Source organism: Agelaius phoeniceus, chromosome 36 (assembly GCF_051311805.1).
Source record: "Agelaius phoeniceus isolate bAgePho1 chromosome 36, bAgePho1.hap1, whole genome shotgun sequence".
Classification (NCBI taxonomy): Eukaryota; Metazoa; Chordata; class Aves; order Passeriformes; family Icteridae; genus Agelaius; species Agelaius phoeniceus.
Genome location: NC_135300.1, coordinates 320,835 through 345,234, shown reverse-complemented (window position 1 = coordinate 345,234; position 24,400 = coordinate 320,835). Strand labels below are relative to the sequence as shown.

The 24,400-nt window shown below is 56.0% G+C and overlaps 3 protein-coding genes and 2 long non-coding RNA genes across 7 annotated transcripts in view; 4 read left to right on the top strand and 1 right to left on the bottom strand.

Annotated features, from left to right (window-relative positions):
• Positions 1–90: 90 nt before the first annotated feature.
• On the bottom strand, positions 91–2,687 carry NFKBIB (NFKB inhibitor beta). Its single transcript, XM_054653957.2, is given in 7 exon segments — positions 91–285; positions 474–731; positions 818–906; positions 1,211–1,298; positions 1,300–1,458; positions 1,913–2,018; positions 2,358–2,687. Coding segments are annotated over 7 exon segments (963 nt in total). The 5' UTR covers positions 2,573–2,687; the 3' UTR covers positions 91–237.
• On the top strand, positions 2,683–6,978 carry SIRT2 (sirtuin 2). The gene is made up of 15 exons (XM_054653954.2): positions 2,683–2,925; positions 3,009–3,048; positions 3,396–3,512; positions 4,071–4,112; positions 4,200–4,306; positions 4,389–4,445; positions 4,565–4,633; positions 4,726–4,855; positions 5,206–5,265; positions 5,366–5,421; positions 5,557–5,633; positions 5,709–5,760; positions 5,850–5,914; positions 6,177–6,243; positions 6,337–6,978. Exons 1-15 carry the CDS (start codon positions 2,773–2,775, stop codon positions 6,607–6,609), a joined length of 1,365 nt encoding a protein of 454 aa, XP_054509929.2. The 5' UTR covers positions 2,683–2,772; the 3' UTR covers positions 6,610–6,978.
• A 6,239-nt stretch (positions 6,979–13,217) lies between these two features.
• Positions 13,218–14,460, top strand: LOC143696557 (uncharacterized). Its single transcript, XR_013185967.1, has 4 exons — positions 13,218–13,734; positions 13,809–13,850; positions 13,943–13,998; positions 14,076–14,460. It is a non-coding gene; the product is annotated as an uncharacterized LOC143696557 (long non-coding RNA).
• Positions 14,461–16,554: 2,094 nt separating this feature from the next.
• Positions 16,555–24,400, top strand: part of LOC143696534 (uncharacterized) — a 37,216-nt gene continuing 29,370 nt past the window's right edge. The window contains exons 1-4 of the long non-coding RNA XR_013185956.1: positions 16,555–16,810; positions 16,889–16,930; positions 17,011–17,117; positions 18,878–18,958. This is a non-coding gene — a long non-coding RNA (uncharacterized LOC143696534). The remainder of the gene's footprint in view (positions 16,811–16,888; positions 16,931–17,010; positions 17,118–18,877; positions 18,959–24,400) is intronic.
• LOC143696545 (uncharacterized) lies at positions 19,100–23,206 on the top strand. 3 transcript variants are annotated; one of them, XM_077193084.1, is made up of 8 exons: positions 19,100–20,101; positions 20,200–20,241; positions 20,338–20,381; positions 20,482–20,525; positions 20,607–20,647; positions 20,729–20,845; positions 22,178–22,304; positions 22,874–23,206. In XM_077193084.1, exons 1-7 carry the CDS (start codon positions 20,061–20,063, stop codon positions 22,215–22,217), a joined length of 369 nt encoding a protein of 122 aa, XP_077049199.1. In that variant the 5' UTR covers positions 19,100–20,060; the 3' UTR covers positions 22,218–22,304; positions 22,874–23,206. The 3 variants fall into 3 exon arrangements, 2 of the variants coding, with proteins under 2 accessions (XP_077049199.1, XP_077049198.1); XM_077193083.1 differs by having other exon boundaries at positions 19,102–20,101; positions 20,729–22,304; XR_013185962.1 differs by having other exon boundaries at positions 19,105–20,123; positions 20,729–22,304.

Sequence of the window (24,400 nt, the reverse complement as noted above, 5' to 3'; positions counted from 1 at the left end):
TCTGGGACAGGCAGGTCACCCCCAGTGTCACAGGTGTGTCCTGCACTCACACAGGTGTCCCCACAATGTCCCCCCATTGTCACAGCCATGTCCTTTGCAGCCTCTGCTTTATTTCCCCCCACCCCTCACAACCCCTGGGGCTCCCCCGGGATTTTGGGGGGTGGGGGCGCCCCTTCGGGGGGTCCCCCCGGCTGGGGGCCGGCAGGGGGGACCCCCGAGTCCATCCGGGGGGGGCCCTCAGGCTGGGCAGCGCCGGCTGTTGATGACGATGTCGTCGTACTCGTCCTGGGGGAAGACAGAGATTTCGGGGGGCTGGGGGGGTCTCGGGAGGGTTTGGGGGGGCATTGGGATGGTCTGGGGGGCCTTGGAAGGGTTTGGGGAGACTTGGGAGGGTTTGGGGAAGCGGGAGCCCCTCGATCTGCCCCGGGGGGATCTCGGTGCGCGGGACCGGGCGGGAGCGGCCCCGCACTGACCTCGCTGTCCTCGGCCCCGCCCTCGCTGTCGCTGTCGCCGCTGTCGCTGCTGTCGCTGCTGGGGGGGTCGCGGGCCCCGAAGCGGCGCAGGAGGGGCGGCAGGCGGGGGTCGGGGCGGCGGCGGGCGCTGTAGAGCGGGGTGAACCCCGAGAAGGTGCGGGGGTCCGGCCGTGCCCCCCCCCGCAGCAGACACTCGGCCACCTCGGGGCTCTGCGCCTCCACGGCCAAGTGCAGGGGGCTGCGGCCGCAGCTCGGCTCCTGGGGGGGCACGGCGGGGTCAGGCTCCCTCCCGGAGCCCCGTTTTGGGTTCGTTTTGGGGGTTTTTGGTGGGGGGGGGCACCCACCGGCCGGTCGGGGTCGGCGCCGGCGCGGAGCAGGAGCTGCACCAGCTCCAGGTCCCGGCGCAGCACGGCCACGTGCAGGGGGGTGTAACCTGTGGGGGGGACATTCGGGGGCTCCAAAGCCCTGCCTGAGCACCTGGAACCCCCCCCAAAACCCAAACCGTCCCCTCCCTCCAAACAGCGCGACCCCCGCCCCCTCCAAAAAACCACATTCCTCCCAAAATGTTTAAATCCCAAACCCTTGTGAGGCCCCTGACCCGTGTCCCCACCCCCAAAAACGTGCGGAAAACCCCAAAAAACTGTGACCCCCCCACCCCTCCCCAAAACCACGACGAGCCCGAAGCCACAGGACCCCCCCAACCCACGACCCCCTCCCCAAAACCGCGTCCCCCCCACCGTCGTAGTTGACGCTGTCCAGCTGCGCCCGCCGCTCCTCCTCCTCCTTCCGGGGGTCCCGGGGGGGGGTCCCAGGGGTCCGGGGGTGTCCCCAGAAGGGCGCGGGCGCAGGCGGGGTGACCCTCGCGACAGGCCAGGTGCAGGGGGGTGTGACCGCCCCGCTCCCGCACGGCCACGGCCGCGCCCGCCGCCCGCAGCCGCCGCACGGCGCCGGCCAGCCCCAGCACCACGGCGATGTGCAGGGCGGTCTGCGGGGAAAACGGGGTTACATCACCCCAAAACAGCGCCCCAAAACCCAGCCCCAGCACCACGGCGATGTGCAGGGCGGTCTGCGGGGAAAACGGGGTTACATCACCCCAAAACAGCGCCCCAAAACCCAGCCATCACCCCAAAACCCAGCCCCAGCACCACGGCGATGTGCAGGGCGGTCTGCGGGGAAAACGGGGTTACATCACCCCAAAACAGCGCCCCAAAACCCAGCCATCACCCCAAAACCCAGCCCCAGCACCACGGTGATGTGCAGGGCAGTCTGTGCAGAAAAAAGGGGTTAAATCACCCCAAAACAGCGCCCTAGAACATTGCCATCACCTCGAAACACCACCCCAAAACCTCCGCCCCAAAACACCACCTCAAAAAATCACCATCACCCCAAAACATCACCCCAAATTTCCCCCATAGCCCCCCCAAATTTCTCCGTCCCACCTGGCCCAGGTCGTTCTGCAGGTCCAGGTAGGGCGAGTGCTCCGTGTGCCGCAGGATGGACTCCAGGAACTCCAGGTGCTCGTGGATCACGGCCAGGTGCAGGGCCCTGGGGGGGGGCACGGGCTGGGCAGGGGGGTCCCGGCACCCCCAGACCCAAATGGGGCAACCGCAGACCCAAATGGGGCACCCAAAACAGGACTGACACCCCAGACCCAAATGGGGTACCCAAAGAAGTGGAATAAATTATTGAGGGTCCTGGGGGGGTTATTGAGGGTCCTGGGGGGGTATTGAGGCTCTGGGGCCGTTACCGAGGGACCCCCGCCTGAGGGGCTGCGGGGGGATCGCACCGGAACCCCGGGCAGGACCGCGACCCTCCAAGCCCCGGGTGTGCGTGGGGGTCCCGCCCGGAGCCCGGGGGGGTTCCCTGGTCCCTGCCCGCCCTCACGTGTCGCCCTCGTCGGTGACGAAGCTCAGGACGTGCCGCAGCCAGGCCGCGGGGTCAGCGAGGGGCTCGGGGGACTCCGCCGCGGGGCTGGCGGGCAGCGGCGGCCCCAGCGGCCCCTCGCCCAGCGAGCCGAGCCCGCTGTCGCACCACTCATCGCCCTCGGGGCGCTTGGCCTCGCCGGGGGCCGCCGGGGCCGCGGGGGCCGCGGCCGCCATCGCCGGGGCCGCCTCAGGCCGCGGCCGCCATCGCGGGCCGGGGAATCCCCGCCGCGGCGCCTGCCGGGACCCGTAGTCCGCGCCCGCGCTTCCGGGTGCCTCAGCCCGTCAGCACCCTCCGTCTGGCCGCGTCTGCGTACCCCGCCCAGCGGAGCCGCCGCCGGGCACGCCGGGAGTTGTGGTGCGGACAGGCCGCGCCCATGGCGGACCGGGACGGTACCGGGGCCGGCGGGGCCAGTAGCGGCCCCGGGGGTGCGGTTCCCTCCGCTCCCGCCCCCACCGGGGACCCCCCCAGCGTCGCCGCGGTTCCTGGTGCCCGCCGGGAGGAGGCGGAGCAGGACGCCGAGTCTCCGGTAACGCCCCCGGTGTCTCCCCCGGTCCCCACCCCGGTGACCGCCCCTCACAGCCCGGTGACCCCGCGCACTCCTCCCCGCAGGTCTCGGAGCCCGAGCCCGGCGCTTCGGCCGACGCTGACAGTGGGTCTGGGGGCGCCGGGCTCCCCTGGTGGCCGCGGGGGGCCCGGCTGGGCCTTTGGGGACACCCGGGGACCACTTGGGGACGTTCTGGGGACACTTTGGGGACCCGCTGGGGACACTTCGGGGACCCCTCGGGGACACTTTGGGGAGCTCCCGGGGACACTTCGGGGACACTTTGGGGCCATTCAGGGGTTTGGCGCTGTTTTGGGACCTGTGGGGACATTTTGGGAGCATTCCGGGGGGTTTTGGGGGCATCCAGGGGGAGTTTGGGGACATTCTGTGGGGTTTTGGGGACATTCCGGGGGTTTTGGTGGCTGTTTGGGGACATCCTGGGTGTCCCCCCTCAGTGGAGCTGCTGCGGGCGCTGCTGTCCCGGACCCTGGGGCTCGGCGGGGACCGAGCGGAGCCGGTGCTGGACGAGCTGAGCCTGGCGGGCGTCAGTCGCTTCATCAAGAGTGACCGGTGTACGGGGACGGGAATGGGGATGGGAACAGGAATGGGGACGGGACACCAGGGATGGGACACAGGGAACTGGAGTGGGGCGTCAGTCGCTTCATCAAGAGTGACCGGTGTACGGGAACGGGGATGGGAATGGGACACTGGGGATGGGAATGGGACACTGGGAATGGGAATGGGACATTGGAAATGGGGCCGCTTCATCAAGAGTGACTGGTGTAGGGACACTGGGAATGGGGACACCGGGAATGGGGAACGGGGACGGGAACGGGATGGGAATGGGGCCGGTTCATCAAGAGTGACCGGCGTACAGGAACGGGGATGGGGAACGGAGACAGGAATAGGAATTGGGATGGGAACGGGGCCGGTTTCTCAAGAGTGAGCACTGTAGGGACACCAGGAACAGGAACAGGAATGGGAACGGGGAGGGGGCAGCAGGAAAACTGGGCACAGAGGGGGGACAACGAGAACAGAGATAGGGGGGAGCAGCGGAGGATTTGGGGGCAGTTTTGGGGCTCTCGAGGGTGAATTTGGGGCTCACCCCTTTGTGTCCCCCCCTTCCCCAGGTAAGAACATCGTGTGCATGGTGGGCGCTGGCATCTCCACCTGTGAGTGCTCTGGCTGGGGGGGGGGTCCCGGGGGGGGGGGCTGGGGGACCCCTGGGGGGGTCCTGACCCACCCTGACTCCCCCCCAGCTGCCGGGATCCCCGATTTCCGCTCCCCCGGCACCGGGCTCTACTCCAACCTGCAGAGCTACAACCTCCCCTACCCCGAGGCCATCTTCGAGATTGGGTTCTTCAAGGTACCCCCCCTTTCCTCCCCAAATTCTGGGGTGGGTCCTGAGTTTCTCTGGGGGCCCCCCCTGAGCTCCCTGTGCCCCCCAGAAACACCCAGAGCCCTTTTTCGCCCTCGCCCGCGAGCTCTACCCGGGGCAGTTCAAGGTAAAACACCCCCAAACCTCCTTCAAGGTAAGCCCCAAACCTCCTTCCAACCCCCTCCCCAAATCGGGGGGGGGGGGGGGCCCAAAAGACCCTCAAAGCACCCCCAAATTCCCCCCCAGCCCACGGTGTGCCACTACTTCATGCGGCTGCTGCAGGACAAGGGGCTCTTGCTGCGCTGCTACACCCAGGTGGGACACAGCTCCCCTCCTCTCCCCCCCTGGCTGGTCTGGGGGGTCACGGGGATTTCGGGGAGCCCCTGACCCTCCCCTGGCCCCCCTAGAACATCGACACCCTGGAGAGGGTGGCAGGGCTGGACCCGGAGCTGCTGGTGGAGGCTCACGGCACCTTCTTCACCTCGCACTGCCTGCGGGCCTCGTGCCGCCAGCGCTACAGCCTGGCCTGGATGAGGGGTACGGGGGGGGCCCTGGGGACCCCCGAGCGCTGGGGACCCCCTGGGACCCTCCCCGAGTGCTGGGGACCCCCTGGGACCCCCCCGAGTGCTGGGGACCCCCTGGGACCCTCCGGGATCCCCCTGAGTGCCTGGGGTCGTGTCCCCACCTGCTCTGCCACAGCGTGGGAACAGCAGTTGTTGTCCCCCTGTGCCCCCCCTTAATGCCCCCGTGCCCCCCAAATTTCCTTGTGCCCCCCCTTAATGCCCCCGTGCTCCCCCTAAATGTCCCTGTGCCCCCCAAATTTCCCCGTGCCCCCCCTGCCCCCTTTCCCCACCAAGCTTCCTCCTCCTCCTCCTCCTCCTCCCCAGAGCGGATTTTCTCCTCCCTCGTCCCTAAATGTGAGAAGTGCCAGGGGCTGGTGAAACCTGGTGAGTTTTGGGGCTGGGGGGGGGGGGCTCAGCAGGAATTTTGGGGAGGGGGTCTCACCCCCCCATCCACTGACCTGCCCCCATCTCCCCCCTTCCCCAGACATTGTGTTTTTTGGGGAGAACCTCCCCTCACGCTTCTTCGCCCTCCTGGAGTCGGTGAGTGGGGTCTGGGGGGCCCCCAATGCCACCCCCAGGCTGGATTTTGTGCTGGGGGGTGCTGAGGTGACCCAGGGGGTGCTGAGGCTGAGGTGACCCAGGGACCCCCCCCAGTGACGCCCCCTCCCTCTGCAGGACTTTGGGAAGGTCGACCTGCTGCTCATCATGGGCACCTCGCTGCAGGTGCAGCCCTTTGCCTCCCTCATCAGCAGGTGAGACCCCCCCTCCCCAGTGCCCAGACCCCCCCAGACCCTGGGGACCCCCCTGTGACCGTCCCCCTCCCACAGGGTCCCCACCAACACCCCCAGACTCCTCATCAACAAGGAGAAGACAGGGCAGGTGAGCTGGGGGGGACACCTTCAAAATCTGATAATTTTGGGGGTCCCCCTGCCCCCACCTTGTGCCAAACCATCCCTTTGTCCCCCCAGAGTGACCCCCTGATGTCCCTGATGGGCTTTGGTGGGATGGACTTTGACTCAGACAAGGCGTACAGGTATGGCCAGGTGGGGCACAGGTGTGGCCAGGTGGGGGGGCTCTGTCCCCACCCTGTGGTTTTGGGGACCCTCAAAGTGGTTTTGGGGACCCTCAAAGTGGTTTTGGGGACCCTCAAAGTGGTTTGCAGGACTTGCATTGAGGTTTGGTGCACCCCAAGGTAGTTTGGCGTGCTCAAGGTGGTTTTGGGCACCCTCAAGGTGATCCTAGGGCCCCCCCTGAGGATTTTTGGGGGTGACTCTGGGGTCCCTGTGTCTGCACAGGGACGTGGCCTGGCTGGGGGACTGCGACAGCGGGTGCCTGGCTCTGGCTGAGCTCCTGGGCTGGAAGGTACTGCCCCCCCCCCAAACACAAATTCTGGGGGGTCCCCCTGCCCCCCCAAACCCTTTCGGGACCCCCCTGAGCCCCCCGTGTTCCCCTCAGGAGGAGCTGGAGGAGCTGGTGCGGAGGGAACACGCGGCCATCGACGCCAAGGGCGGGGACAGGGATGGAGGGGGCCCCCAAAGGCCCCGGGGGGATGAGGACAAGGGCGGGGGGAGCCCCAAAAAGGGCCTGGGGGATGAGGGAAAAGCTCAGAGTGACCCCAAGAAGAGCCTGGGGGGCAAGGCCAAGGCTGAAAAGGAGCCCAAAAAGCCCCAGGGCGGGGACAAGGACAAGGCTGAAAAGGACCCAGAAAAGTCACGGGGGGGGCAGTGAGGACCCTCCCCATAGCACGGGGAGGGCAACCCAAAATTAAATGGTCACAGAGGAATCTTTGGCTTCGTGTGGTCACTGGGGGGGCTGGAGGGGCAGGGGCTCTTTTTTTCCTTAAAGGAAGAAAGAGGAAAACAAAATAAAAATACAGGAAAGGGGGAAAATAAGTTAGAAAAAGGGGAGGTTGAGGGTACAAAAAAGGTTTTTCTCCTCCCCTAAAAAGGAGTGTTACAGATTTAAAATGTGTTGGAATTCCCAGGGAGGGTGTGGGGGGAGGCGTGTGCAAAACACTGAAACCTGTGAAGTTTCTCACTTTTGTATCTACTGAGAAAAAACATTATTTTACATTTAAAAAAAAGGTTTCAAAACAAAGCTCTGTATCTGCTGTGTGATACCTGGGATTGTGGGATGGAAGGAAGAGTGGACATGGATCTGCAGGGCTGGAAAAATCAAACGTGACTTTTTTGGAAGGGCAAACGGGACTCATTGTCCACGAGCCAAAACTGGCCAAAATTTGGATTGCACTTCCAAAATCCCATAATCCAAGGGTTGCTCCTGGAGGGAAGCTGCCAGCACAGGGGGGTCTGGCTGGGCTTGGAGGGTTAGGAAGGAAAAATCCTTCCAATGCAGTTTTTTCTATTTTTATCCTCTGAGTGTCCAACTTCCTTTGCTAAATTTCTACAGATTTGAGCTCAAATTACCATTTCTGACCAGTGCAGAGACAAATGATGAAACATTCCTGAGTTATTCTTACTCTTCATCTTATGGAAGTAGTAGCCAGCACTCAATTTGCATGATCTAACCAAAGTAGACATTTCACAGAAAAGCACTTTCTATAGCAATATTGAAAAACTATAGATTGAGGTAAAACCATCAAGTTTCTGCCCTCACTGCTGCAAAGTCACATGTTGTTTGAAGAGCATCCCACTGAATTTTCTAAAGATGTGTGAATGTGTCATCTGGACCACAGGAGACAAAGCAGGGTTAAAACGCTGAGCAAAACTGAAGTTAACAAATACAAGGTTCATCAACCTTGCAATAGAAGCTTGCAGAAACCTTTCAAGGCTCATCCAATAAAGCCCCGTGGCACTTGGTTCTTCCCCCTCCTCCCAAATCTCCATCCGTCTGAGGCAGCATCAGCAGGAAACTTTGCATGGAAGCTTACCAGATAAAATAGCTATATCATCTGCCATTAGTTTTAGAGAGTTCTTCAAAAATAGGTTAAAAATTATTTTATCTATTATATTTTAGCTGTGTCCTAAGTTAGGGATGGGCCAAGTCTTGTGTCTTTGTCTCACAGAAAGGTGGTTCATGTGTCCTTTAATATCATATGTGCAAATGTTTCCAATCTGCATTCTGCCTTATCAGAAGGCTAATTAATTGCTTTATTATACTATATTACATTACATCTAAACCCAATCCACTAAGTACTCAACCCCGCACACAACTCATGACTGTCACCCAACAGTCCCGACACGCACACACACTTGGCCCCGACAGGCCAAGGAAACAAAACACCCTCACTTTGGGTAAACAATCTCCACGCTGCATTCTACTTCAGCACAAACACAGGCACAGTAAATGAGATAAGAATTGTTTTTCCTTCATCTGAGGTTCAGAGAATGTGAATCCCAGAAATATTCTTGGGGAGAATTGTGCCTTGCTTTTCTCTGTGAAGAGAAATGCGGTGACAGGTGCACCCTTGCCTCCAGGGCAAAGAATCACGGAATGGTTTGGGTGGGAAGGGACCTTGAGGTTTATCTTTGATTTATGCAACACTTCAACAGGCAAGCGGGGGCTCATCTGCTTCAGAGCTGCTTGCTTTTCTCACACCTTTCACAAGCAAAGCCTGAAGCAAACCCTCCCGAGTTGCCCTATGGACCAGGGGACCCCTCAGCACTCGGCGACGCTGCCGGCAAAACCTCAAACTTTTACTCACACAGGGACGAGGCCGTGCACTCGGTGGTAACCCAGATTCTCTTTTTCCCACAGAATCCTCGAACTTCCTTTTTTCTCTCTGCAGGCCTTTTTGTAAGCACACCGATTAACAGACTACACAAGTTTCACCAGCAGACCAGCTAAATCCAAAATTGGTTTCTACCCCAAGTAAAATTTCCAACCCCCTGTCTCACCTGCGATGTTTGGAATTTTAGGAGGTGGCAGCCCACTCGAGATCAAAGGTCCCGGGCAGGGTGCAGGCCCACGGACACAAATGCCATCCCTTTTCCAAGGGAAACAAAACTCATCACCCCAGTTTCCTTACATCAGTTTGCCAAAGACGTTCGGCACTCCCAGGTCACTCAGAGTTCTCGTTGCTGCAGACTTGGTCTTGGAGTTACGGAGTTACGCTTCCTCCTAACACTCACCTCCCCACCTCAGCCCCCTGCTGCTGCGTCCCCTTCTCCGCCCCTAACCCTACTCCATTTTCCAGCCCGCCCTTGCTCCATCCCTCACTCCGCCCTTAACCCGTCCCACCACACTTCCCGCTCCATCCGTTACTTCACCCACTGCCCACCCGTGAGTCCCCTCCAGCAGCACGCAGGAGCCCGAACCCTCGGAGGACGGCGCGGCTCTCGCAGCAGGACAACACCCAGGCGAGACAGGCAGGGACAACGTCTGTGGGCTGCAGGGTGTCACAAGGGGCTGCGGGCTGAGGGGAGGGGGCTGGAGAGTGACACAGAGGATGGGGGGAGCTGAGAGGCAGAAGGGGGCGTTAGGAGCAACTGGGGGGCTCCAGGGTGGCACAGAGATGCTGAGAGGCTGGGAGTGGGGAACTTGAGGGTGACAAGAAAAGGGTGAGGGGGAGCAAATGCCTTGAGGGGCAAAGTGGGGGCTGCTTGAGGGTGACAGGTGAACCAGCCCTCACACCACCCCTAACCTTACCCTAAAAACCACCCCTAACCAGGTGGAGAGCGCACAGTGGAGGCCAGGGGGCCAAGGGACAATGTCAGAGGTCTCGGGGTGGCACGCAGACATTGCGGGCTGAGGGGCAAGGAGGGGGAGGCTTGACAGATGGAGAGCTCACACCGAGGGTTAGGGGTACAAAGGACACAGGGTACCAGGTAGGGTTAGGGTACAGGTGCAGCAGCCCTCAACCCAACCCCAAGGTCACCCTAAAGAGCACCCCTAGGACCCCAGTGTTCCCCAACAGCAGCACAAGGCAATAACCCCAATGCTGGGACAGCCCCAGAAGTCTCCCAGCAGCTGCAGGCAGCAACCCTAATAAAAAGGTAGCAATGATGTTCGTGGTCTAGAGAGTGACAGGTAGGAGTTGGGGGCTGAGCAGTTTTTTAGGTTTTTTTTTTTAGGGTTTTTCTCACGGCTTTAAAAGGATATTTTAGGGCTTTTTTGGAGGAGTTTTCCAGGAAATTTCGGGGAACATTTAGGATGCTTTTAGGGCTTTTTTCAGGGCTTTTAAAAGATTTTGTTAGGGTATTTTAAGGGCTTTCTTAGTACTTTTAATAATTGTTTGGCGGGGGATTTGGGTGTTCTTGGGGGTTTTTTAGGACTATTGAGGGTATGTGGAGGACTTTTTAGGGCTAGGGTATTTTTAGGGTTTTTGAGGGAATTTTTAGGCTTTTTTAGGGTCTTATCAGGGCATTTTAAGGATTGTTGGGGTATTTTTAGAGCTCTTTTTGGACTATTTATGGTATATTTAGGGATTCCTAAAGGTTCTTTGGGGATTTTTAGGGTTTTTTAAAAGTATTGTATTTCCAGTGTATTCTAACAGCTTGAGCAAGGGGCCAGCGGTGGCACAGCGGGTTGGGTCCCACGCTGCCAGTCCAAAGGTTGTAAGTTTTAGATCCAGCTAAGCTGTTGTGGTTAGGGTTAGATGCTCTCAGCTTTGGCCTGGGAGAACTTCTGCACAGAAAAACTCACCCCCCGCGTCACCCGACGCCAGTTTGCAGGAGGTGCTCGGCACTGCCAGGGCAGCCCGAGTTCTCGACGGGGGCAGCTTTGCTCCCGGAGAAATCCTGCGCCGGCCCTCTTCCCCATAAAGCCAAACTCGCCCCCGCTGCGCGTCGACGTCCGTTCGCAGGAGGCACGTGGCACTCCAAGGGCGGCAAGAGTTCTCGGCGTCGGCAGCCGCGGTCCGTGAGAAATCGTTCTCTGCGGTTTTGGAGGCCGAATCGCAGTTTCGGCCACGGGCACACAAAGAGGAAAGACAGTTAATTTCCTTAAAAAGGAAAGTCTGGCAGCCCATGGTTTAAGGGGCAGACGAAGGGCTGTGCAGGGGAAGGAACTCCTCACAGGACCTTTCTTCACCTCAAGCCCACTCCAAGGTCTAGCACCCCCCGTGTGCCCAGCTGCTTTCAGAGGGTTACCCAGGCACACCCGCACAGGGAGCCGCTAGTCCAGAGGGGCTAACAGGAGCATCCCAAGGGTCCCTCCAGGAACTACGGTCGGAGCATCCAGCACGGACTAGGGAGCAGCCGGACCCACCCGGGCACGGAGCATCACTTTGAGAAAATGCCAAGGGAAGAGCCCTTTTGCCAAGGGGCAGCATCTGAGCAGGCCAGGCAGCATGTGGGGTTCCAGGAGAGGGCTTTCAACTTTCCCCTTTTACTGTGCCACTCCCTCCCAGAGCCCCCAGACCCTCCACAGCACTGCCAGAAAGGAGAGGGGTTATTAGGAGAAAAAGGGTTTAGAAAAAAGGGAAAAAGTTTCCTTTTCCTTTATTTTTTGTGTTCAAACTGGGAGGGACTCTGCTTCCCCTGCAATTTTAGTGGTCTCAGTTGAAAGAATCCCTGCCTTTTCTATGCTGTTCGGGGTGTTAATTGACAGGGAGTCCTCATTTTCGATTATTTTCCAGTTTAAATAGAAGGGGAAAATCTTGACAATGTTTCTTACGGGTTTGAATTAAGGGTAGCCGCCCCCCTTTTGTTGTCCTGAGGCCTAAATTGAGGGAGAAGCCCAGCTGTACCCTCCATCTTAAGAGTTTGAACTGAGGGAAAAATCCCTCTTTTTTCATCCCTGGAGAGATTTAAAGTGAGGAAAACCCTTCTTTTCCCAATACTTTAGGAGAGTAAATTAAAGAGTAGAAGCTATTTATTTGCCATTGTATTAGTTTCAGTAGAGGTAACTGCCCCATTTCCTCTGTTTAAGGGGTTCACTGGAAGGAAGCTCTGCTTTTTTTCAGCATTTTAAAAATACATTTCAGGGCCCTTCTTTCTGTCCCATAGGACCAAGTATCTCAGAGCAGGGTGAGCCTGGCATGCACTTACACTGCCTGGGAAGCTTTTATTTTTCTTATTTTTACTTACAATGTAATTAGGCCTAATTAGAGGTCCCAAGGAGACTTAGACAATTTTCTCCACCCAGCTTAGACACACGTGAAGTACTACTTAGTAGCCACTAAGGAATAATTATGTAAGTTAACAGCAAATTACCCAATTTATTTAGTTATGCTGCCTAAACAGAAACTTTTATTTCTTACCAGTTTTCTGCCCTTTTGCTCCAAATAGATAGTGCAAAAAAAAAAAAGCACTGATATTTTTCTGGAGAGCTTTCTTCTATAACAAGCCCTTTGCTCCCCTTGAAATCAAATCAGAGAAGCCAAACACCTGCAGGCACTCTGAGGGTTTTTATACCCGGTGGGATTCACCCCCTCCCTTTTCCCGGGTGCCATGGGAACGAGAGGCGGGCACCATCAGGGGTATATTAACCCCAGCCTTTGCTCAGGGCCTTCATTCCCCCTCTGGGATGTGCTGGGATCAGAGCTCTCCTCTCATTTCAGGTAAGAGGCTCTTTCAGCTTATTTCAGCTTGTTTTCAGCAGGTGTTTCTGGGCATCTAAAGCAACAGAGGCTTTGAAGATACTGTGAAGAAAACAGCATAGAATACAGGGAGTATTTACGTTCACAATTTTGGGTTTTGTGTTTAGGGGTGGTAAAGTGCATTTGTAATTTCTGGTTTTGTTCTTATATTGTTTTGTTTTTTTTTTTAGGAGGAGTGCAGCTTCCAGAGACTCCAGGTTGTGTCAACTGCAACACTTTTTTCAGCAGATTCATCGTGTCACAAGAGGGATCTGCCCAGGGTCCAAGGTGATGTTTGAGATTGAGGCTTCAGGTGAGTTGAGGATTGTGACTAGGAGAGGGAGGCTGAGCAGGTATCCAGTTAGGAGTTATTGTTGGGGGGGTGGTTTTGAAGGCAGCAGGGTGAGAAAGGGTGTTTATTTGAGCCCCCACCCCAAGGCTTTTCAGAAGCCGAGCAGAGGCATTCACACGTCTTACAGCACACAAGGTCACCCACTGCACTCACAGGAATGCCATTTCACTTTGCCTTTCTCTTACCTAGGTGCCACTCATAATAATGGCCACAGCCTTAGAATCAGGATGAAGCTGGAGCCTGAAGGAGCCAGGCACACTCAGGAGAGGGCAAGTAGCTGACTCGCTGGGATTTGGCCCACATACCTCTGTACTCATACTTTGGTTTTGTTTTTCTTTATTGTAGCTGACCGAGGGGCTAACAGGCCATCACGGGGCCCTCCGAGGCAGACTCATTTCAGGTGCAACGTGGATCCACATCACCGATCATCCAAAAGATAAGTCAGGGCCACAGCCTGGAGATGGGACAATGGGAGAGTAGCGGGTTGGGAGTTCTTGGGACAGATTTAAAAATTAGCAGAGGGAAAAGTAATCTCCTCCAAGGGGCCTCTTAGGACAGCTAAAGGGAGAGGCTCTACTTTTGATGGCAGCTTTCAGGCGGGCAGCGCAGAACAGTTCCGGTCCACGTCGTGTTGTCCGGCGTACCGTGTTACCTAGTGTGTCTTTGGGGTCCCTTTTGCCTTTTCCCCTCGAGGCCCTCACCACAAGCATGCTGTGTTGTGTTTGTTGTCCCCCTGTTTGTCACGTTCCGTGTCACGGGTGTCCGCACATATTTGTGCCGGAGCTGCCCTGCCCTGCCCTGCCGCATAGCCTGCTGCAAGAGGACAAGTCCCAGGGACTTGCAGTTTGTGGGGCGTTGCCAGACTCTAGATGATATTCCTAGATAGACAGGAGATGTTTGGAGCTGTGAAGTTATCCTGCAGCCCTTTGACTTTTGTCCTCGCTTTCTTTCAGACGCAGAAGGATAAAATCCAGGGCAAAATCCATCCACCCATCCCGAGTGAGGAGGTTCCCCCGAGCAGGTCAGTCACCGTTTGTCTCTGCAGGGGGAGTGTAAAGTGTGACTCTGTTACAGCACTGTTCTTTTTCTTTTCAGGAGGTAAAGCTGGATATCAGCAGTCAAGGTGAGGTGGCCAAGGTGAGCATTAAGTAGCGTACAGAAGCAGTTGTTATTGCTCCAGTCTCACTTTCCAGTGCAACTCTAAGCATCCGTTCCTGTTTTTTCATCAGCCTCGGAGCGCGGCCGAAGGGTGCGGCCCCAGGAGCAGGGTATTCTTAGGAGAATGGTGAGTGGCAGAATTGTTGGGTTTTGGCCAGTGTGCTGCAGAGATCGTACATTGATATTTGGATTTCTTTCATGTAGCTGACTGAGAAACAACAGGAAGTTGTTGAACAACAGTGCCAGCAAGAACTTCCCAGATGTTGAGGCTGCCTTCTTTTGCACCTGACACGGACCTGCATCCCCAGATGTCTGAGAGATAAGTAGAGGGCTACAACCCAGAGAGGGGATGAAAGCGGGGCGCAGGTTAGGGACCCACCGGGAGGGGTTTTTGAGTCCCCTTTGGAGATGGGGGTGTCCATGAAGCGGCCCCTTAGGCCCCATAAAAGCAAAGCCTGACTTTGGATCACAGTGCTGAGGTGAGCAGGGCAGAGCAGTCCCGGTGTGTATCGTGTCACTTGTCTTTTGTGTATTATGTGTGTTTGCATGTGTCATGTCCTTTGCCTTAGGCCTTTGAGGGGCCTGTGAGAAACCCTGGCATCATTGTTAGCATCTGCGATCTCTGCATTCCTTGGCCTGGCACCCAGGCCATAGAACTTTGGCCTCAGGAGCTCAGACAGGCATCAGACTCTCTTGTCTCTTTAGCAGCATCCGGTCAGGTGTCTTTTCAGGTCTTGTTCTGAGCTGTGTGGACAGCTCTGCCCCGCCAGGATCCATTATGGCGGAGTAGGACTTGAAAGGATGTGAGGGCAGGTAGAGGCTTCTGGCCGTAGGATTCTTGGGCATCCATCTTTGCAGTTCTTGGAATAAATCATTCGCTTAGCATCTTGTTCCTCCAGGTTTCTCTGAGCCTCATCAGCTCACCATTGGTCTCCCCTTGCTCATCTCATTTGGCATCTTCTCGGTCCTTGCAGTCATCCTGCTTGCCCAGAGATTTCTGTCCGTGTTGTGTCCCTGTTGTCTGTCACGTCCTGTCCTGTGTCACGGGTGTGTGCACACATTTGTGCCGGAGCTGCTCTGCCCTGCCGCATAGCCTGGTGCAATAGGAGAAGTCCTGGGGAATTGAAAGTTGTAATGTGGGCTGTCCTTGGACTCTAGATGCTATTCCTAGATTGACCTGACGTGTTTGCAGCTTTTGAGTTATCCTGCAGGTTTTTGACATATGTTCTAACTCTCTTTCAGGTGCAGATGCATTGCATCCATGGCCGAGCCCCCATCCTGGGTGTGTGGGTTCCCCTGAGCAGGTCAGTCACCATTTGTCTGTGCTGGGGGAGTGTCAAGGGTGACCCTGTTACAGCGCTGTTTTTTGTCTTTATTTTTAGGAAGTAAATCTGGATCCCAGCAGCCAAGTTCAGGAGAGCAAGGTGATCAGTAGCCTTTCTTGTTGCTGAGGTCTCAATTCCTGGGGCAAGTCTAAGTCTCCATTCTCGTTTTTGTGCCTTAGGCAATCCACTCAGAGCACGCCAGGCTCCTCTCCCCAGCGGCCGATGGACCGGGTTTGCCGCTCGCATGGGCCCTGTGTGCCGGGTCAGGAACCGCCGAGGAGCTGCGGTGAGTAGGGGAAGTAGGGAGGAGGAGCGAGGGTCCCCTCAGGTTTCAGCCATGCCAAATCACCTCACCTCCTCTTAACCCAGGCACCCCCCGTGACGATGGCCTCGGTCTCCGAGCGTGCCCGAAGCGTGCGGCCCGAGCAGCTGAGCGTTCTTAGGAGCACGGTGAGTAGCAGACTTGTGGGGTTTTGGCCGATGGGCTGCCAAGATCAGGCACCGATGTTTGGTTTTCTTTAATACAGCTGTCCGAGAGACACCAGCCCGGTGCCAGCAGGACCTTCCCGGCTGACGAGGTGGCCTTTCTTCGCACCCGAGACCGGCATCCCCAGCTGTGCGAGAGATAAGTAGAGGGCCACGACCCACAGGGGGGATGAAAGCAGGGGGCTGGTTTGGGAATTACTGGGAGGGGTTTTTGAGTCCACTTAGGAGGTGGGGGGTGTTCAGGAAGCAGCCCCTTGGGCCCCATAAAAGCAAAGCCTGACTTTTCATCACAGTGCTGAGGTGCGCAGGGCAGAGCAGTCCTGGTGTGTCTCGTGTCACTTGTCTTTTGTGTGTTATGTGTTGTTTGCATATGTCATGTCCTTTACCTTAGGCCTTTGAGGGGCCTGTCAGAAACCCTGGCATCATTGTTAGCATCTGTGATCTCTGCATTCCTTGGCCTGGCACCCAGGCCATAGAACTTTGGCCTCAGGATCTCAGACAGGCATCAGACTCTCTTGTCTCTTTAGAAGCATCCGGTCAGGTGTCTTTTCAGGTCTTGTTCTGAGCTGTGTGGACACCTGTGCCCCGCCAGGATCCATTATGGCGGAGTAGGACTTGAAAGAACGTGAGGGCAGGTAGAGGCTTCTGGCTGTAGGATTCTCGGGCATCCATCTTTGCAGTTCTTGGAATAAATCATTCGCTTAGCATCTTCTTCCTCCAGGTTTCTCTGAGCCTCATCAGCTCACCATTGGTCTCCCCTCGGTGATCTCCTTTTGCATTCTCTCAGTCCTCGCAGCCATTCTCCTTGCCAGGAGCTTTCTGTCTGTGTTGTGTTCCCGTTGTCTGTCACGTCCTGTCCTGTGTCACGGGTGTCTGCACACACATTTGTGCCGGAGCTGCTCTGCCCTGCCGCATAGCCCGGTGCAATAGGAGAAGTCCGGGGGACTTGAAAGTTGTAATGTGGGCTGTCCTTGGACTCTAGATGCTATTCCTAGATTGACCTGAGGTGTTTGCAGCTTTTGAGTTATCCTGCAGGTTTTTGACATATGTTCTAACTCTCTTTCAGATGCAGATGCATTGCCTCCATGGCCGAGCCCCCATCCTGGGTGAGGGGGTTCCCACAAGCAGGTCAGTCACCATTTGTCTGTGCAGGGGGAGTGTCAAGGGTGACCCTGTTACAGCGCTGTTTTTTGTCTTTATTTTTAGGAAGTAAATCTGGATCCCAGCAGTCAAGTTCAGGAGAGCAAGGTGATCAGTAGCCTTTCTTGTTGCTGAGGTCTCAATTCCTGGGGCAAGTCTAAGTCTCCATTCTCGTTTTTGTGCCTTAGGGAATCCACTCGGAGCACGCCAGGCTCCCCTCCCCAGCGGCCGATGGACCGGGTTTGCCGCTCGCATGGGCCCTGTGTGCCAGGTCAGGAACCGCCGAGGAGCTGCGGTGAGTAGGGGAAGTAGGGAGGAGGAGCGAGGGTCCCCTCAGGTTTCAGCCGTGCCAAATCACCTCATCTCCTCTTAACCCAGGCACCCCCTGTGACGATGGCCTCGGTCTCCGAGCGTGCCCGAAGCGTGCGGCCCGAGCAGCTGAGCGTTCTTAGGAGAACGGTGAGTAGCAGACTTGTGGGGTTTTGGCCGATGGGCTGCCAAGATCGGGCACTGATGTTCGGTTTTCTTTAATACAGCTGTCCGAGAGACACCAGCCCGGTGCCAGCAGGACCTTCCCGGCTGACGAGGTGGCCTTTCTTCACACCCGAGACCGGCATCCCCAGCTGTGCGAGAGATAAGTAGAGGGCCACGACCCACAGAGGGGATGAAAGCAGGGGGCTGGTTTGGGAATTACTGGGAGGGGTTTTTGAGTCCACTTAGGAGGTGGGGGGTGTCCATGAAGCAGCCCCTTGGGCCCCATAAAAGCAAAGCCTGACTTTGGATCTCAGTGCTGATGTGCGCAGGGCAGAGCAGTCCCGGTGTGTCTCGTGTCACTTGTCTATTGTGTATTATGTGTGTTTGGATATGTCATGTCCTTTACCTTAGGCCTTTGAGGGGCCTGTCAGAAACCCTGGCATCATTGTTAGCATCTGTGATCTCTGCATTCCTCGGCCTGGCACCCAGGCCATAGAACTTTGGACTCAGGAGCTCAGACAGGCATCAGACTCTCTTGTCTCTTTAGAAGCATCCGGTCAGGTGTCTTTTCAGGTCTTGTTCTGAGCTGTGTGGACAGCTGTGCCCCGCCAGGATCCATTATGGCGGACTAGGACTTGAAAGATCATGAGGGCAGGTAGAGGCTTCTGGCCGTAGGATTCTCAGGCATCCATCTTTGCAGTTCTTGGAATAAATCATTCGCTTAGCATCTTGTTCCTCCAGGTTTCTCTGAGCCTCATCAGCTCACCATCGGTCTCCCCTTGCTCATCTCATTTGGCATTTTCTCGGTCCTTGCAGTCATCCTGCTTGGCCAGAGATTTCTGTCCGTGTCGTGTCCCCGTTGTCTGTCACGTCCTGTCCTGTGTCACGGGTGTCTGCACACACATTTGTGCCGGAGCTGCTCTGCCCTGCCGCATAGCTTGGTGCAATAGGAGAAGTCCTGGGGAATGGAAGTTTGTAATGTGGGGTGTAGTTGGACTCTAGATGGACACAAGATATCTGGAGCTCTTAAGTTATCCTGCAGCCCTTTGACTCTTGTCCTGACTTTTTTTTCAGATTCAGATGGTTTAAATGTGTGCCAGAGGGCCCCATCCCGGGTGAGTGGTTTCCCCCGAGCAGGTGAGGCACCATTTGTCTCTGCAGCAGAAGTGTATGTGGTGACTCTGTTACAGCTCTGTTCTTTGTCTTTCTTTTTAGGAACTAAATCTGGATACCAGCAGTCAAGGTGAGCAGTGGAGAGAAGTAGCTGTTATTGCTCCGGTCTCAGTTTCTGGTGCTGCTCTAAGCTTCCATTCTCTTTTTTGTGGTTTAGGCAATCCACTCGGAGCCTGCCAAGCCTCCGTCACCAGCCGGCCGATGCACCAGGTTCCCTGCATGTGTGAGCCCTGTGGATGCATTAGAGGACCTGGTGATGAAACCCTGAACTCTTCTATTTAAAGGTGCCATCCGGGGGGCCTTGGGCACCTGCCAAGGAGTTGCGGTGAGTAGGGGAAGTAGGGAGGAGGAGCGAGGGTCCCCTCGGGTTTCAGCCATGCCAAATCACCTCATCTCCTCTTAACCCAGGCACCCCCTGTGACGACGGCCTCGGTCTCCGAGCGTGCCTGAAGCGTGCGGCCCGAGCAGCCGAGCGTTCTTAGGAGCAGGGTGAGTAGCAGACTTGTGGGGTTTTGGCCGAGGGGCTGCCAAGATCAGGCACTGATGTTTGGTTTTCTTTAATACAGCTGTGTGAGAGTCACCAGCCCGGTGCCAGCAGGAGCTTCCCAGCCGGCGAGGTGGCCTTTCTTCGCACCCGAGACCGGCATCCCCAGCAGTGCGAGAGATAAGTAGAGGGCCACGACCCACAGAGGGGATGAAAGCAGGGGGCTGGTTTGGGAATTACTGGGAGGGGTTTTTGAGTCTACTTCAGAGGTGGGGGCTGTCCATGAAGCAGCCCCTTGGGCCCCATAAAAGCAAAGCCTGACTTTGGATCACAGTGCTGAGGTGCGCAGGGCAGAGCAGTCCCGGTGTGTATCGTGTCACTTGTCTTTTGTGTATTATGTGTTGTTTGGATATGTCATGTCCTTTACCTTAGCCCTATGAGGGGCCTGTCAGAAACCCTGGCATCATTGTTAGCATCTGTGATCTCTGCATTCCTCGGCCTGGCAGCCAGGCCATAGAACTTTGGACTCGGGATCTCAGACAGGCATCAGACTCTCTTGTCTCTTTAGAAGCATCCGGTCAGCTGTCTTTTCAGGTCTTGTTCTGAGCTGTGTGGACAGCTGTGCCCCGCCAGGATCCATTATGGCGGAGTAGGACTTGAAAGAACGTGAGGGCAGGTAGAGGCTTCTGGCCGTAGGATTCTCGGGCATCCATCTTTGCAGTTCTTGGAATAAATCATTCGGTTAGCATCTTCTTCCTCCAGGTTTCTCTGAGCCTCATCAGCTCACCATTGGTCTCCCCTCGGTCATCTCCTTTTGCATTCTCTCAGTCCTCGCAGCCATTTTCCTTGCCAGGAGCTTTCTGTCCGTGTTGTGTCCCCATTGTCTGTCACGTCCTGTCCTGTGTCACGGGTGTGTGCACACACATTTGTGCCGGAGCTGCTCTGCCCTGCCCCATAGCCTGGTGCAATAGGAGAAGTCCTGGGGACTTGGAGTTTGTAATGTGGGGTGTAGTTGGACTCTAGGTGGGATGTGTAGATGGACAGAAGATATCTGGAGCTCTTAAGTTATCCTGCAGCCCTTTGACTTTTGTCCTAACTTTCTTTCAGATGCAGATGGATAAAATCCAGGGCAGAGCCCCCCATCCCAGGTGAGGGGATTGCCCCGAGCAGGTCAGTCACCGTTTGTCTCTGCAGAGGAAGCATAAATGGTGGCTGTTACAGCATTGTTCTTTGTCTCTCTTTTTAGGAAGTCAAGGCAGAGAGCAGCAGTCAAGGCTGAGTGGGCAAGGTGAGCATTGAGTAGCGTACAGAAGCAGTTGTTATTGCTGATGTCTCAGTTTTGGTGCAGCTCTAAGCATCTCCTCTTGTTTTTGTTTTCTTTTAGGTGGTCCACTTGCCATCTATCCTGGCCGAGCATATCTGTGCCAGGTGTGTGCAGGCTTAAGATATCGGTGTGGCGTCCTTGTCAGATTTGGGAGGTTGTGTTTTCACAGTATCTCAGCAAATTTTCTGCTTTGTTTCTTTGCAGGTGCTGTTGCTGCCCTAGGCGCGCCAAGGAACAGAGGAGGGCAGGTGAGTCGGGGTTTAGGCAGGCTGACCCATAGGTGAGCGTTACACAGCAGCATGCTAAGCGTGTCCCTTTTCTTTTCGCAGGTATCTTCTGGGCAGCCTCCGGAGTCAAATCAAGATTTGAGGTGAGCCGGGGCAGTGCTGCGGAGGAGTCCCGGGGATTACTGTTTTTGAGGGCAATAGTCAGGTTTTCTGTTTTGTCTTAGGTACCCAGAGGAGCCTCATAGCCAAAGCTTGGAAACGGCAGCACCGAAGCACACACGGAGAGCATCTCAACGTCCACGTGCGACCGAGGATGGATTTTGTCCGCTCCTCTTCCAAAAGCTAAGTGTCGGGGCCAGTGGTCGGGGGAAGGGGAGAAACCTTTACTCTCACAGGAGGCAATTTGATGTCAGCTTAGCGTAGAGGTCTGTAGGGGGGCGGGCTCTCTGGAAGTAAAGGGAGAGGGTTTCCCCTCAGCCTCGCCAGAGCCTTTGCCGGGCAGGGCAGTTCCGACCCATCTCCACATTTTCGCGTACTTTGCATCGTCCGCCTTCCTCAACTCGACGTTGTCATGGATCTTTCCCCCGAGGAGCTCGCCTTCACGTCCGGAGCCACGGCCACGGTCACTTGGCAGTCGGCTTCCTTCTCTAGGCTCGCCGAGCCTCTCGAGCAACCTCTTAACTACTTCGGCACTAACTTCATTTAACGAGTTCCATTTCATCATCACGTGCTCTTGTCATAGGGCTCCCTTTCCTTGGGCATCATCAGCCTCTGGCTCATCTTGTGTTAGGAATCTCGGGTCCCTGCGGGGACAGTGCCAGGCAGTTGCCACTTGTCTCTGTGTTATGTCATCTGTGTCTGTGTTATGTTGTCCGTGTCTGTGTTATGTCATCTGTGTCTGTGTTATGTCGTCCGTGTCTGTGTTATGTAGTCTGTGTCCATTGTCTTACGTGTCACAGGCCTTTGTTACGTGTCAACGCTTTGTGGGCACTATTCCGTGCCACATCGCCCGTATTCTACTCACGTTCCTTTCCGGATATCCCTTGTTCCGGCATCTTTACATTTTTACTCTTTGGGACAGGAATGTCTCAAAGGGACAAGATGTTCTCATCCATCTTCCTTCTCACTAGCGGCTTTGGTAGTGCCTTTTTTTCCACGCCATTCTCTTGGACTTCTGGAGGAAGCGTCTTACACCCTCCTCACGTGACTGCAGCAGTTCTATAGGTTCCATCTTCCCAAGGGGTATAGGGCTCAAGAATTCGTATCTTCCAGAGAGCTACCTCAAGTCCTGGCTTATACTGTATGTGCTTACATTGTTTGTACCTATGCTGGCTTATACTGTATGTACTTACTTACATTGTGTGTACCTATGTTGGCTTATACTGTATGTACTTACTTACATTGTGTGTACCTATGTTGGCTTACACTGTATGTACTTACACTCCATGTACACTTGCACTGTATGCGTCGGCTTATATCGTGTGTACTCATGTTGTACCACTTATGGTCGGAGCTGCCCTGCCCTGGCACATAGTCACAGTTAGGTAGAAGAGTTATAAAAACTTTACTGTTCATCTGTCTTTTATGGGATTTTGGGTAGAAAATTTATTGGTCAGAGTGGGGACAAGTCCTAGCTGTCAGCCACTTGTTGACCGCTTCCTGTCGTCTCACAGGTCCCCGAGGCTACTGATTTCCCCAGAATCTACCATTTGACGTCGAGGAGCAGCAGCCAGAAGAAGCGTGGAAGCGCATTCTTCAGTGTCTCGAGGAAGAGCCGCAGGGAACGTTTAAATGGGGGGAGTGCGTGAGCGTGTGTGAGAGCATGTGTCTGTGTCTGTCTGTGTCTGCTCGTCTCTGCGCGTGTGAGCGCATGCTGACTGGATTTAACCGTGTGTGTGACTTTTGCTTTTCATGTTTTTCAACTCATTTGTAAATTTAGAGTAAAAAATCCCTAGCCGGGTTCCCCCCGCCCTGCCGGCTGGGTTTTTTTTTTCTTCTTTTTTTTCCTCCCGGCTGGGTTTTTTTCCCCGGTCCCGGTCGGTCAGCGAGGCGACGTTCATCGCCAAAGTTTGGGCGCGGACCGTCCAGGGACCGGGGTTCTTGTCGGGCAGGAGGATTTTTTGGAGGCTCCCGGGAACCACGTTCCCGAGGAGCAATGATTGCTGGGGTGTAATTTAGCAGTTGTGAGGGGAGGGATGGTGAGTTTGTGTGTCATTTGAAGGGGGTGTTAATGGTAGATGAGTGCTGTTTTTTGTGTGCTTTTGTTGTTTTGGGTGTCCTGTAACAATAAATCCACATGTAATGGAAATAGAAAAAGGTTATCATCTTGTGTTAATATGTGTGTTGTGTTGTATTGCTCTGTATTGCAGGGTGAGCACAGGGTGAACTCTCTCCTCCTTGCTGTGACACCTGGGCTGGCAGGGATGACACAGTGACCTCGGCCGGCCGATGCTGCCTGTGCCATCACCTGGCACTGACGTGTTTGATGAAAATCCTTTCGCTGGGATTTTTCTCCTGAGAAGCCTCAGAACAGAAATGGAACCAATAACAATCTGCTGGCTGTGGAGTGTGGGCTGGAGATGGTTTAGCAACAGGGGCATCTTGGATTGGTCTCCTGTGCATTGTTTCTACTTGATGACCAATCATGGTCCAGCGGTGTCGGGGCTGTGAGCAGGTTTTTATTATTATTCCTTTCCAGCTTTCTGATGTCTCCTTGCTCTTTTAGTATAGTTCTAATATCTCATTTTCTTTTAATATAATAGAGATCATACAATAGTATTTCAGCCTTCTGAAAGGTGGAGTCAAGATTCTCGTCTCCTCCCTTGTCCTGGAGGACCCTCAAACACCACCACAATCAGCGGCCGAGCGGGTTTGTGCGAGCCTCTCAGTAACACTCGGCCGGTCCCGAGTTGGCAGCCGCGACATGGCTGACAGCGGGGAGACACTCTCTGTGCCCTGAGGGTACTGAGGGCACCTGGGCTGGGGGCAGACACTCTCTGTGCCCCGAGGGTGCTGAGGGCACCTGGGCTGGGGGCAGACACTCTCTGTGCCCCGAGGGTACTGAGGGCACCTGGGCTGGGGGCAGACACTCTCTGTGCCCCGAGGGTGCTGAGGGCACCTGGGCTGGGGGCAGACACTCTCTGTGCCCCGAGGGTAATGAGGGCACCTGGGCTGGGGGCAGACACTCTCTGTGCCCCGAGGGTGCTGAGGGCACCTGGGCTGGGGGCAGACACTCTCTGTGCCCCGAGGGTACTGAGGGCACCTGGGCTGGGGGGAGACACTCTCTGTGTGTGCCCCGAGGGTGCTGAGGGCACCTGGGCTGGGGGCAGACACTCTCTGTACCCCGAGGGTACTGAGGGCACCTGGGCTGGCAGGGAGACACTCTCTGTGCCCCGAGGGTACTGAGGGCACCTGGGCTGGCAGGGAGACACTCTCTGTGCCCCGAGGGTACTGAGGGCACCTGGGCTGGGGGGAGACACTCTCTGTGCCCCAAGGGTACTGAGGGCACCTGGGCTGGTCGCCTTTGCAGCAGAAGAGACACCAGAGACAGCGGTAGAAGATAAAGGGCCGACTCTTAGCAGGGGTTAATCCAAGGTTTTATTAGGAGTCCAAAAGGAGCTCCTGCACCTCCGGGCCTCCTGCCGAGAGTCCCCCGGGAGATGTGCCAAGGTCACATTTAAAGGGAGATGGAAACCAAAAGCAGGTAACATCCTACCAACCATTAAGTGACCCTAAGGGATGGATGCTGGGGGATAGACATACAGGACAGCGTATGGGGCAAGGCTTGGGGGGCTGACTCCCAGCCTCTGGCTCATCACTCGACACTTGGACCGAAACTTCTGGATGGAGGGGATGGGAGGCTGAGTGATTGACAGAGAGCCAGGGTGGGGGTTTGG

Excerpts from the sequence above, each read along its gene's own strand:
- SIRT2 (XM_054653954.2), top strand. The coding sequence starts at position 2,773 with ATGGCGGACCGGGACGGTACCGGGGCCGGCGGGGCCAGTAGCGGCCCC. Across the intron at positions 5,422-5,556 it reads TCTTCGCCCTCCTGGAGTCG|GACTTTGGGAAGGTCGACCT; the intron begins GTGAGTGGGGTC and ends CTCCCTCTGCAG. Across the intron at positions 6,244-6,336 it reads CTGAGCTCCTGGGCTGGAAG|GAGGAGCTGGAGGAGCTGGT; the intron begins GTACTGCCCCCC and ends TGTTCCCCTCAG.
- LOC143696545 (XM_077193083.1), top strand. The coding sequence starts at position 20,061 with ATGCAGATGGATAAAATCCAGGGCAGAGCCCCCCATCCCAG. Across the intron at positions 20,242-20,337 it reads GTCAAGGCTGAGTGGGCAAG|GTGGTCCACTTGCCATCTAT; the intron begins GTGAGCATTGAG and ends GTTTTCTTTTAG. Across the intron at positions 20,648-20,728 it reads GAGTCAAATCAAGATTTGAG|GTACCCAGAGGAGCCTCATA; the intron begins GTGAGCCGGGGC and ends GTTTTGTCTTAG.